Genomic DNA, 12,875 nt, shown 5'->3' on the forward strand with positions numbered 1-12,875 from the left:
ATGCCATGGCATGGTGGTGGTGTGTACGTATGTGTGTGGGGTGGTATGTGTGGGCACACGTGCTACAGCATGCATGGTGTGGTCAGAGGACAACTTTGTGGGCTGTTTCTCTCGTTCCACTTTCACACGGTCTCAGGATTTGAACTCAGGCTTGCATACCACACTTCTCCCAAGCCGTCTCACTGGCCCCCAATGTCGTCATTCCTCCAGCCAGAATTTTAAGAATTCTCTTTTGGTCTTATCAATAAGTAGCTTCAAATCTTTCAAAGAACAAGCAGGAGAGTTGAGGTTTGGGAACTTAGGGACTTGGGGGGAGGGAATTTGTTCATTGAAAATAGTATCTTATTCTGTAGCTCAGTTTGACTTGGGACCCACTGTGCAGCCCAGGCTGGCCTCAAACTTAGCCATCCTCTTGCCCCAGCCTGTCTGTAATTATGCCTGGGTGGAATTGGTTTTGATAGCTTGCACAAAGATGCGGTTAGCTTGTTGGTCACCCACCCTGGGAACACCCTCTCTGCAGCTGCAGTGTGGGGGCAGGGTATGGGCGGTTGCAGTGCACCGGGAGGAGGAAGTTTGCACCTGGAATTAGAAAAGGTGGTTTTCCTTATTTACCGCCACTCACTGACCTGACCAAATTGCTGATTGTCTCAGAGACCCAGTTTCCATCTCCCGGAGGCAGGGCCCCAGCTGCTGCTATGCAGAGCAGGTGGGGAGGGCCACAGATGGGCTTGAGGCTCCTCCCTGGGACCTGCCGCAGCCAATGCGTGTTCCCCTTCAGTTCTTTGACCGCCTGAAGCTTTTTGGGATGCCTGCAAAACACCAGCCAGACTTCATCTACCTGCGGCATGTACCCCTGCGCAAAGTGCACCTCTTCACCCTCATCCAGCTCACCTGCCTCGTCCTGCTCTGGGTCATCAAGGCATCGCCAGCTGCCATTGTTTTCCCAATGATGGTAAGTCCCCCCACACAGGGTTTCTCTGTGTAGCCCTGGCTGTCCTGGATCTCACTCTGTAGCCCAGGCTGGCCTCCAACTCACAGAGATCCACCTGCCCTGCCCCTGAGTACTGGGATTAAAGGTGTGCACCACCACTGCCCATCCTGAGTTCACCATTTTTAAGGGTGCAGGTCAGTGGGATTAAGAACACTGTTGAGGTACCAGTATCACTCTCCAACTCCAGACCTTCACCTTGCTAACAGAAACTCCAGACTCATAAACCGCCACGCCTCATACTCCCTTCCTGCAAACCCGCGGGCACCCACAGCTCTGCTCTCCACCTCTGGGACTTCTGCCACCCTAGGTGATCATGTGACATTGCCATCTCCCTGTTGTCCATGTTGTCCCCTGGGTCAGAATTTCCTGAAGTGTGAACAAGGCATGCCCTGTTCATTTCTGTTAGAGAGTCAATGTCAGTTCCTTGGGAACTGGTGCCTCCCTGACCTCCACGGGCACCGGGCATTCACATAGTACACATGCATATATAATACATAGCACACATAAAGGCATATTTTTTAAATATATAAAATTTTAAAATAAATTCTATAAAAAGCCTCATGCTGGGTGCCACTGGCCCGCAGTGAGTGACTGCTGCTCCTGTTGTCGTCCAGTTCCGCTTGAAATGCCCTAGAGCTCTGCTAACGGCCAGAGAAGCTCCCGTTACCTCCATTCCTTCTTGTCAGGTCCTGGCCTTGGTCTTCGTCAGGAAAGTCATGGATCTCTGCTTCTCCAAGCGTGAGCTGAGCTGGCTGGATGACCTCATGCCTGAAAGCAAAAAGAAGAAGCTGGATGACGCCAAGAAGAAGGCTAAGGAGGAGGAGGTAGAGCCTCGCATTTCAGGGCCTGAAGAGGGAGGGAGGGCTGTGTGCGGGGCGGCATGTCAGGATCCAAAGGGTTACCCAAGGTGTCCTCAGCTGCCGAAGGGTTAAGGGGTCCTGGCCCTGTCTGCCCTTCATGTTTCGGAGTTGGTAACTAGTCCTTTCCCCCTTGGATTTTACCCCAGGATCACACTAGAATATGGATGTACTCTGTGATTCTCAGATCCAATGGCTCCTTTTCTCCAGAAGATCTGATTTGACAAGTGTGTAGAACCCATATTTCTGAGAGTACTGGCTATACACCTAGATGTGCTGTGGTTGGCACTGTGCAAACACAGCTTGTGAGGGACTTTCTGTCCTTCATGGCCCTCAGCAGTTGGCACAGTGGACCATGAGCCATGGCCTAAACATGCACAGAAAGGATGTGTGGCAAGATGGAAATACCAGGCCAAGAAATGAAGGGCCTGGGAGTGTCCTTCTGGTTATCTGTCTGTTATCTATCTACACACATATACATGCACACATAAATATATGTACACACACATGCACACATAAATATATGTGCACACATGCACACATAAATATATGTACACACATAAATATATGTACACACATACACATACATACATACACACATAAATATATGTACACACACACACACACACACACACACACACACACACACACACACGCGCACACACACACACACGCGCACACACACACACACACACACACACACACACACACACACACACACACGTGGTTTTCCTGCTGCCAGCTCTGACCTGGAAATGCCCGGTCTGTCACTCAGCAGACACTGTCATCTTTTTCAACTATATTTTAAAATAAAATTTCCTAATGTCTAATGTCTTGAATTTTAAAAAATCTTATATTGTTAGATAATTGAATTTTTAAATACAAAAGCAATGAAAAAACAAAACAGAACAGCGTCCCTCCTGCCTGTTGTGCCTCCATCCCTGGCAGGGAATTTTTTTTTTTTCACTTATCAAAATGACAACAAAGCATGAATGGATAGGAACTAACCCTTCAACTCTGTGTTTGGAACGGGCCACGCATACACTGACGGGAGATGGAGAGTCTTAAATGCACATCTGCCAGAGCTGGAGTGATGCTCATGGTTTATACACTGGCTGCTTCTCCAGAGGATCCAAGTTTGGCTCCCAGCACAAGTGGCAGCAGCTCACTCACCTGTAACTCCAGGTCCAGGGACACAACACCCCATTCTGGCCTCTCTGGGCACCAGGCAACCACATGATATCAATATGGACATGTAGGCAAAACACACACACACATACCCATGGCATACACACACGATATGCACGTGCAAGGGCACACATGAACACGCACACAAATGCATATATGTATCCTTTTAAGCTAGATACTGTAGCGTATACTTACGTTCCCAACACTTGGGAGGCTGAGGCAGGGGGACAGTTTGAGTTCAGCCTGGTCAACATAAGACTCTGTATTAGAAAGAAAAATGTTTACACCATTTGACCCAGGAACTCATCCTGAGAATAGTCAAGCAATACAGACAAAAATATTTTACTCATGTTTCTATGAAATAATTCGCCTAGCAAGATGGCTCTGCAGGGAGAGGCACCTATTGCCAGGCCTATTAGACCTGTGTAATCCAGGCTGGACTCAAACTCCCAATCTTTTTGTGTTGGCATAATTTTTAAGAAAATATTTTAATATGGAACATTTTAATATATGTAAAAATGAGAAAACTTTCCCCCAATTTCACTATTATTGGGATATGTGTGTTTGTGTGTGTGTCTGCAGATGGAGGCCAGAGGTTAGCATCAGGTGTCTTACTTGGTTGTGTCCTACCCTGTTTTTAGAACTATGGTCTCTGGCTGAACCTGGAGCTCTTGCTTGGGTTGGCTCAACTGACCAGCCAGCCTGCAGTCCTCCTGTGCTCCCTGTGTGTGCTGGTCAGCTGACCAGCCAGCCTGTGTTCCTCTTGTCTCTGCCCCTCAACAGGGTTACAGGATGCTGCCATGCCTGGTTTGTTTACGGGGCCTGGTGATCTGAACTCAAGTCCTCACACTTGTGCCACAAGCACTTCACACCTGTGCCATCTTCCCAGACCCCCCCCCCCCCACACACACTTACCATTTAACAGCTTGTGTATTTGGATCAGGATCTAGCAAAGGACCATACATTACAACTGGCTGATTCCCACATCATATCACTTTAGGGATCTCTTTTTTCTTTCTGTTGGGTCTTTGACCGCAGGGTGTCTCTCTCATCAAGAAGTTCTTTGGTAACACTGGCATGTTCTTCTGTGCCCTGTGTCCCTAGTAATTGGTCATTGGCTCTAGGGCAGTGGTTCTCAACTTTCCTAATGCTGCAACCCTTTAGTACAGTTCCTCATGTTGTGGTGACCCCCAACAATAAAACTACTTTGTTGCTACCTCACAACTGTAATTTTGCTACTGTTAGGAATCATAAAAATCTGATATACAGGATAGCTGATATGCAGCCCCCAAAGGGGTCGTGACCCACAGGTTGAGAACCACTGCTGTAGCGGCTTACATTGAGGTTATTACTGTTTTCAATGCTGTTCCCTATGTACTACTGTTTGGTTGCCTCACTCTTGCAAGGGGTCAAACTCACAGAAGGGCCTAACTCTACGAATGTGAGTGAAACTATGAAAATGGGCTGTGGCGGGCTCTCCATCTTCTTTTTCTTTTTCATTTTTCTTTATTAAGAAAATTTCTACTCACTCCAATGCTGTCCACAGACACCCCCCCTCCCACCCCAGCCCTCTTTCCCAAGCCATCCCGCATCTCCACATCCCCAAATCGAGGTCTCCCATGGGGAGTCAGCAGAGCCCAGCACACTGAGCCTAGGCAGGTCCAAGCCCCTTCCCACTGCACCAAGGCTGTGCAAGGCGTCACACCACAGGCACCGGATTCCAGAAGCCTGCCCATAGACCAGGGACAGATCCCGATCCCCCTGCCTGGGTGCTGGATATGGAAGATGGTTGTTTGGCTTGAACAGCTCTCGACCTTCTTGGTCCAAGATCTAATTGTAAGCTAGGGCTCAGTAAAGAAACCACCAAAATGGTTACTCATGATTGGGGGGGAGGTTTTATTGTAGGTAAAAGAGAGAAACATTCATAGGCATCTGGAAGAGTCTAGAGCAGAGAGAAAAAGAAGCCTCCTGGATATAACTAGGCTGTCTGTGAGAGAAATGAGAATGGTATGCATTGATGGGACACACACACACACACGCACACGCACACGCACACACGCACGCACGCACGCACGCACGCACGCACACACACGCACGCACGCACGCACGCGCACACACACACACGCACACACGAACGACGGGGAAAACCTTGCTGTTACATAGAGCAGATCTCCAGGAGTAAGGAAACCCATGAACTACCACAGCACAGGAGCTAGCAACCACAGGTAAGCAGCTGGCAGGACCCTTCCTGGCAGGCAGAAACCCATTTCACAGGTTCCTGAGAAATGCTGGCTGTAGGCTTTTAGCAGTCCTGTAGTCCAGCTTGAGCTGAGCTGAGACTAATTTTTGGCCATAAGCTCTACTTTTTGGAGTTTGGAGAGTTGGGGCTTTCTTTGAATCTGACAATATTAAGGTTTCCTTTTTTTTTTTTTTTTTTCTTTTTCCAGGAGGCTGAGAAGATGTTGGACATAGGGGGTGATAAGTTCCCCCTTGAAAGCAGGAAGTTGCTAAATAGTCCTGGCAAGAACAGCAGCTTCAGGTTAGCCCCCAAATACCAAAGAGCTTGCTGCCAGATTCCCGCTGCCCTGCTGTGGCTCTTCTAAGGAAGCTGTGCAACCAGCCACTCCACTGAACACCTGCTGCGCTCCCTGCTTCCTAGGGCTAGGAGTCACAAGAAGAGAGGCAGGCAGGAGCCAGTGTCCCAATGCCTTCTCCCATGTCAGGGTGGACAGGGGGCTTTACAGCGTTCCTCAGAGGTTCATTAGCTGCTGCTTTGTACGAGTGAGGAGCTGATGAGATGTTGTTCCAGGGTTATAGTGCTGCTCACACAGGTCAGGATTTAGACGGGATCTCTGCCACTTCCCCAGTCAGTAGTGTGTGTCCTCAGCCTGGTGGGTATGTCGTGCCTGCCTTTGGAAGCAGGCAGAGACAGCCTATCTCAGTATGGGTTAGCATTTTTAGTCCAGGGAGCCCGGGGGACACTGATCTTAAAGCCCAGGCAAGGCTTGCGCTGGTGCCTCAGCCTCTTTCTCTGTCAAACCCTTTGCTCTCCATAAAGCAGAGGGTACTGAATGCCCGGAATGTGGCTTCACTCCTGACATCTGTGTCTGTTTGGAAGCAGCAGACCCAGGCTGAAGAAGCCTGGCAATAAGGACAGCTAGAGAAGGAAGAAAGCCTGATGTGCCACATCTGGATCCCAGGGAATCATTAGCTGCTGAATGATTAGACTGACTGTGGTTTATACTGCGGATAAATCAGGAAATCTTTTCTTTGGTCCCTAAGAAGATGTCTCTGTGCTTTTACGGAAGAGACCATGGGCTTTGATGTCTCTGGCAGCGAAGCAGGATCAGTGCTCCTTTCCCTGTGGGATGCTATCTCTTCTCTGTGCATTTCAGGATGCATCCATGGATGATTCTAGAATAGTCAGGTTTTCAAGGACCCAGGACTGTGTTTAGAGTCTTGATTCTATGCTTTTGTTTAACTTTTTGATGGGCACTTAGCCCTGAAACCTTTGGGTTTTACACTTTCAAAATGAGGATTATGATTGATCTCTGTTGCTATGATTATTAAGTTCATAGAGTATGAAAGTCTTTTGTAAAGTATAAATGGAAAAGATTCTGTTATGTAAATGAGGATGAACCAGAGTGCCATGCAGCGGGTAGCAAGTGGTGGCCCCTGGCTTCAGTGTCACCAACGGTGAACTCTTTTAAAGCACCAGCCACCAGCTGGGCATCAGCAGCCTGAAGCCTTGCACATAGCCTCTTTCTATGCCCTGGCCTGTCAGACTCATCCTCAAGCAACTCTCCCTTCTCATGGGGTGGTGGTCATGGTAAACTGGGGTGTGTCCTTTACTTACATATTTGATATTCACTGCCTAAGCTTTGATTTCAGATGTGACCCCTCTGAGATTAATATATCAGATGAAATGCCTAAAACCACGGTCTGGAAGGCTCTCAGTATAAATTCTGGAAATACAAAGGAAAAAAGGTAAAGAGAATTCTAACTTCCCATTTTTATTTACTTCTGGCTTTTGAAATGGCAGTAATGTTAAAGGTAAGATGTATATTACTTGTAGGATTGAATTTGCCTAGTAAATAACAGAACTGTTTCTGCTAACTGTACAGTAAGACAAATAAAAATAAAAAGTTTCCAAATATTTGAAAAGGCAGGCTGTTCTGAATTGCCCATTTACTTAGGTCCCAAGGACAGGCTGTAATTATTTTGGAATGTAAATTTGCTTTATCTGCTTAGTTTTTTAAATCTACTTGGAGAAAGTTTCTCATTTCAGAATCTGAAGGTTGTCTCTGGTTACTGTAACTGCACAAACTGGAAAATTGCTAAAAGCCTGGATCAATACTATTAACACTAATAAATAATATGATAGTATTAGCTCAGACTTTAACCCACTTAACTTAGGTTCTGAAATGAGAATTTTGCTAAACATAACAGTTTTCTTATTCTGCAAAGAAATTTCTCTGTATCATTTAATGGTAACATAGATCAGTTTTAATCAGAAAGGATTGGAGGCATCTTTGCCTGCATTAAGGAATGCTATGTATATAAGTTACGATTTTAGCCCAAACACCAAGGACATTTAAGTCCTCAAAAAAATGTAGGCAAATATTCGAGGTCTTGATAGAGATAACAGGAACTGGGAAAACTAGACCTGCTCCTACTTCCGGGTATAACTTGGCATTTTGCCACTTCTGGCATTTGGCTCAGTGGTAGAATGTGGGTACTAAGCAGCAGCAAAGTCTTCTCAGAGTCACAGCTGCCAGCATGTGGGCCCCCATTCCTTCCCTGAATGGGTTAAAATAGATCTGTGTCGAATGCAGGTGAGATGCAGAGTCTTGCTTCTCTCAGAGGAAACCCAGGCAGCTGTAGAAATGTATAACACATGTGGTTATTTTTAGTAGAGAACTAGTCTACTTGTAAATGAACTTAAGATACAGCCGAGTTGTGGCGTCTTCAGAGTACCGTGTTGAGAGCAGGCGCGGGTCCTGTGCCCCTTTGTCTCACTGTAACTTTGTCATCCAGCCTCTTCAATTGAGAGCCTCTGCTGGAGGAGAAGATGTGGGCCATGAGGTGCCTCAGAGAAGTTCTGGTTTTCGAGAAAATGGTGAGTCTCTCAGAGAAAAGCCGGGCTGAGTCTGGCCCCGTCCTTGGTCATCTCAAAGCCATGCCACACGGAAGCTTTCAGTCACTCTCGGTGTGCGTTTTGGAAGATACCCAGCCACCCTCATACCAGCAGCCAGGCACCAGCGGGGCCACCGTCAGGCTGACTTCCTGTTGCCTCCTCTCCTCTTTCTTCTTTCTCTTCAGAACTGCCACCATTAAAGAGCCAGCTTCCCATTTTTCAGACATTTTCTCCAGTGCTCTCTGCTGGCCTAGTAAGCCACATGAGTCCATTCTGTCATTGAGGATTCCTTCTTGAGGTCCCTCTTCATGAATGGTAGCTTGGGATGGTAGCAGAGAAGCTGGAGAGGGGAGGCTCCGGAGAAGCCTGGGCCTCAGTTCCATTTCTACTTGGGAAGGGGTGCTGGTCAGACCAGACACTGTAGCAGGTCTGCTGTCTGAGGTCAGTTATCTGAGCATCAACAATGGCCATCACCAGAGCTGGCAAGATGCTGCTGGCCTGGGGTCATCCATATTGCTCCCCAGAAGCAGTCAACACAGGCGATGAGACCCTTAGAAGAAGCAGGGCCAAGTGTGAGAGCTAGAGTTCAGCTGAAGAAAGGAAAGGCCTCGGGGACACCAGCCAAGTAGGAGGACGACCATCTTTCCTTGGGTCTCCTTGAGGAAGAAGGAGCCTGCTAGCAGAGGAATGAATCTAGAGACCAGGGAAGACTCCCTAGCCTGGGGATTTGTTACCAGGTCTGTTTGTAGTCATCTAGGGAAGATCTGATACCAGTTGTTTGTGGGTAGAAAGGTGAATCTGGGGTTGTTGGCTGTTTTGTGGGACTGTTTGACATTCTGCTGCTGTCTCATGAGGCTACATTGCTCCTTCACCCTGGAGAGACCCAAGTGCTCATGGACATCTCCTTAGCTGCCTTGGTGGCGAACTCCATCATCACACAGTGGATCAAAACCGCCTTCAGCCATGTGGCTTCCTCACCACAGATTCCTTTTGGCTGACAGAAGTTCTGGCTCTCAGATGTAAAAAGCCATGCTAAGAAATGAACTGTAAGTGGTGAAGTCAATTTGGACACTTAGTTTAAAAGTATATGTATGATTTTTCTCTCCTGTGTTCTAAAACTATCATCCAGGGTTTGGGCCTCAGTGCTATGGACCCCTCCTTCCTTTGTGCACAGAAGTGACTGGTAAGCTGGTCACACTGGCTCTCCATCTGCATCTTTGTACAGAAGACACCACACACACACAGTGCATGCGTGCTTTCATTCCTGGGTGAGAAGCGCTGCATCATTTTATTGCAGTATGCACCTTGGACTGTGCACGTACTCGACGGCATCTGGCCATTCTCTGCAGGCCTTTGGCGTTGAAGTGAACCTGTGTTATCACTACTTCCCTACCTGTGAGGACCACTGCCATTTTGATACAGAGATGATTTTCAAGATATTTAACAATTGGTACAGGACAGATGCAAGAGGTATACTTTATAAAATAGTAGTAGGCATTCATGGTGAATGAATGAATGCCTTGCTGCTCCCAGATCCTAAAATGACATCCTCTGAAATATGGAGTGTTGTTCCTGGTTTGTCTGATCTCTACACGTGAGAGATCTCTGTTGCATCTCAGCAACAGCCCTGGCTTGCTCTCCAGGACTGCACACTGGAACAGGCAGGTATCACAGAAATCAATCAGTGGGCATTATAGTCTCTGTGAGCCAAATTCCAGAGCGTATCACTTCAGGACAGATCTAGCGATTGTAGCCCTTACCCAGCTCAGAATGATTCAGAAGCAGCCTGTCAGTGGGAAAACTTTCTTGATAACTTTCCAACCCTCCAGCTACTTCCTTAGACTTGCGTCTCTTCTATTGCTTTAGTCCCCTGGGAACACCACCCCCCCCCCCCCCCCACCCCGGTATTCCCATGCGTGTAGGGAAATTGGTGACTACTTTACCCACTGCTCTGGCCTCAGTGCACCTGAGAGGCATGTAACAGAGGAGCCCATGGTGCAAGGAAGCCAGTGACAGTGTCCCCAGGGAAATACCTCTTTCCAAGTGCTGAGTCTTGAGTTGCCCTCTAGATGTTTAGCTGCTGGAGGGTGGGGGCTGCCTTTGTTAGCTCTGAACAGTGCAGCTATGGGACCTCTGATTTTTTTTTCTCATGCCAACATTTGCTAGGACCAGAGAAGTGATCACCTCTTCTATGACAAGGGTAGCTTCTTGAGTGTTGCCAGCCAATGTCCTGACATCCTAGTGATGTCAACTGGTGATGTGAGCAGAGTGAGTGGGGGAAGGCTGAGGTTCAAGGACATGTTGGTAGTGAAGCCTTGGCTCTAAAGGAAAAGATGTAAAGTTCCTGAAATGTGAAAAGATGTAAAGTGGCCAGGTTGCTTCCTGATGATTATCAGGGAAGGGTTGCTTTAGGGAGAGGGTGAAGACCTGAAGAGATATACTGTGCCTCTTGTGTTTGGTTGTGTAATACACGTGCAACTTGGGAGGGGTCAGGAGGCTCTGAGCTTTGCCACTCACAGCCCCATCCCAGGTCTCCTTAATTCATGAAACTTGCCTTCATGGTGGAGGGAAAGTGAGCCATATTTTCCCAAAGACAATGTGAGTAGTTATAATTTCCCTTTGCTGGTGATGGAACAGACTTTTGAATTACTTATAAATGTTGGATAAAGATCTGGCATTGACTGAGTCCCTGACTTGCCCAAAGGCTGTGGTGCTGATGGCTGCAGCCTTCCAGTCTCCCCTCTGGAGAGTCTGTGGTTTTTGATCATCCAAAAAGGATGGTTAAGTCTACATTATCCACCTCCTCAGCTCTCCAGACTCCCTTCTTAGTCAGGGAAGCAGTAATTGTCCTTGTGTCCTCTCTAGTGATCCGGAAGCACAGGGCTAGCTAGGATCCAGGCCCCTGGGTTTCCTTTAGTCTTTAAAGAGCATCAGAGACATCATGTCACATGTGTCCCCTAAGACTTTACAGTGTCTCTGAAGGTCTTTTGCAAGAGTGTCAGCACCTCCTAGGAATTTTAATTTTACTTTAACTGTGTATGTGAGGGTGTTTGCCTACATGTATGTCTTTGTACCATGTGTGTGCCTGGTGCTGAAGAGAGCAGAGAGGGCATCAGATCTCCTACAATTGAATTTATAGATAGTTGTGAACTTCCATGTAGGTGCTGGGAATTGAACCTGAGTCCTTCTCCTAACTGTTGAACCGTGTCCTCAGCTCCCAAGGCTGTTAAATTGTGGGGTCGAGCCAGTTTGTCCCTCATCTCTCTCATACTCTTCTTCAAGTTTCCAAGCCCATCGTTGTTGGACTTTCACAGACCCCGCACTGAGTGTTCTCCGCCATCTTGACTTTCTCTTGGTGGAAATCTTTTAGCCGGCCCTGGCTGGTCAGGTGAGACTTCACCCACGCTCTTGCCTGTTCTGCCTCAGCTTTCCAAGAACTCTCTCTCCTTCAGCTCTTCTGGCCATTGTTCAAGTTCCCTCTGAGGAAAGAGTCATAATCAGAGCTCCTGACAGTGCCACCAGCTTAGGTGGTGAGAGCTTTGAGCTCAGCTGCTGCTGACACCTCTCGGGACTGGATGGTTATGTTCTGGACTGGATGGTCGTGTCCTGGACTGGATGGTTATGCTCTGACATGACATGTTGGGGAGGGACTAAGCATTTTTAAGCTCCTATGTTCGTCTGTATTGTCCTACATTCATTGTAAACAGACAAACATTCAAAATTCAAACAGAAGCAACTTTTCTGCTTTATCTACTTTTAAGTGACTCTCGGTGCCCCCTCCGACACTCTTGCTCTGTGAGATAGGGTCTCACTGCGTAGACCAAGCTAGCCTTGAGCCTGCAGCTGATTTCCTGCCTCCCGAGTGCTGGAGTTCCAAGCATGTGCCACCATACTTGGCTTGCTCTTGGTCTCTCTTAGCATTAATTATAGAGAATGGATGGCTGACTCAGTTACATTTTTTTCTTCAGTTACCTTTTTTGTGGCCAGAAAGGAGGATAATTTTCATAAGCAAAGGAGGTGTGAAGTAACTATCACTGTTTGGAGTGTGTGAGAGGAATGGAGTCTTTTCCGTAGCCCTCAGAAGTGAGTCATCCATCCATAGGCATGATCCTTTGAGGAGATTCTGTGCTCAATAAGAATGGAGTGGTTTCGGGATCTTCTGAAGAGAAAAGGAGGAGCACCCTCCCCCAAATCTAACCCACTTCCAGCATTTTCCCTAGCTGATGTTTTCTGAGCAAGAGGGAAAACCCACCCTCCTACCCTCCCACAACCCCTTTCTAAGCCCAGGAGCAATTGGCTGGCTTGGGGATTGCTTAGCAAACTCATGGGTGACTTCCGCAGCAGGTTTTTACTTGTGTTGGGACCAGAAGCACTAACCTGAATGTGCAATCACTCCTTTTGTGAGAGAAGCCAAAATCCTTCCTGCCCCTCCCCACTCCTCTGAGATGCCAAGCCTCCTCTGTGTCTTGTCTGTCATTGGTTAGAAGTGGCTGATGGTGTCTGGTGGAAAGCAGGGCAACCTTCCCACGGAAGGGGCAGCTTGAGGTGCTGGTACATTTCCTCATTTTCTGTGTGCTTCTCTCTAGGTCTCATGTAGAGACAGATATTTTTGTTTTAGAGATTCCAAAGTCTATATTTTTAGTGTAAGAAGTGTACCCTCTCCACACTCCATGGCGTAAATAGAACTGGGAATAAAATGTGT

The 12,875-nt window shown here is 47.5% G+C and overlaps 1 protein-coding gene across 1 annotated transcript in view; it reads left to right on the forward strand.

The window, feature by feature from the left end:
- Nucleotides 1-11,236, forward strand: part of Slc4a8 (solute carrier family 4 member 8) — a 65,078-nt gene extending 53,842 nt beyond the window's left edge. The window contains exons 21-25 of the mRNA XM_036207701.1: nucleotides 779-952; nucleotides 1,678-1,815; nucleotides 5,484-5,575; nucleotides 6,928-7,023; nucleotides 8,074-11,236. Coding sequence (XP_036063594.1) covers nucleotides 779-952; nucleotides 1,678-1,815; nucleotides 5,484-5,575; nucleotides 6,928-7,023; nucleotides 8,074-8,086 — 513 coding nt within the window. The 3' untranslated portion in view covers nucleotides 8,087-11,236. The remainder of the gene's footprint in view (nucleotides 1-778; nucleotides 953-1,677; nucleotides 1,816-5,483; nucleotides 5,576-6,927; nucleotides 7,024-8,073) is intronic.
- Nucleotides 11,237-12,875: the final 1,639 nt, after the last annotated feature.

This window comes from Onychomys torridus, chromosome 16 (assembly GCF_903995425.1).
Source record: "Onychomys torridus chromosome 16, mOncTor1.1, whole genome shotgun sequence".
In the NCBI taxonomy this organism is placed as follows: Eukaryota; Metazoa; Chordata; class Mammalia; order Rodentia; family Cricetidae; genus Onychomys; species Onychomys torridus.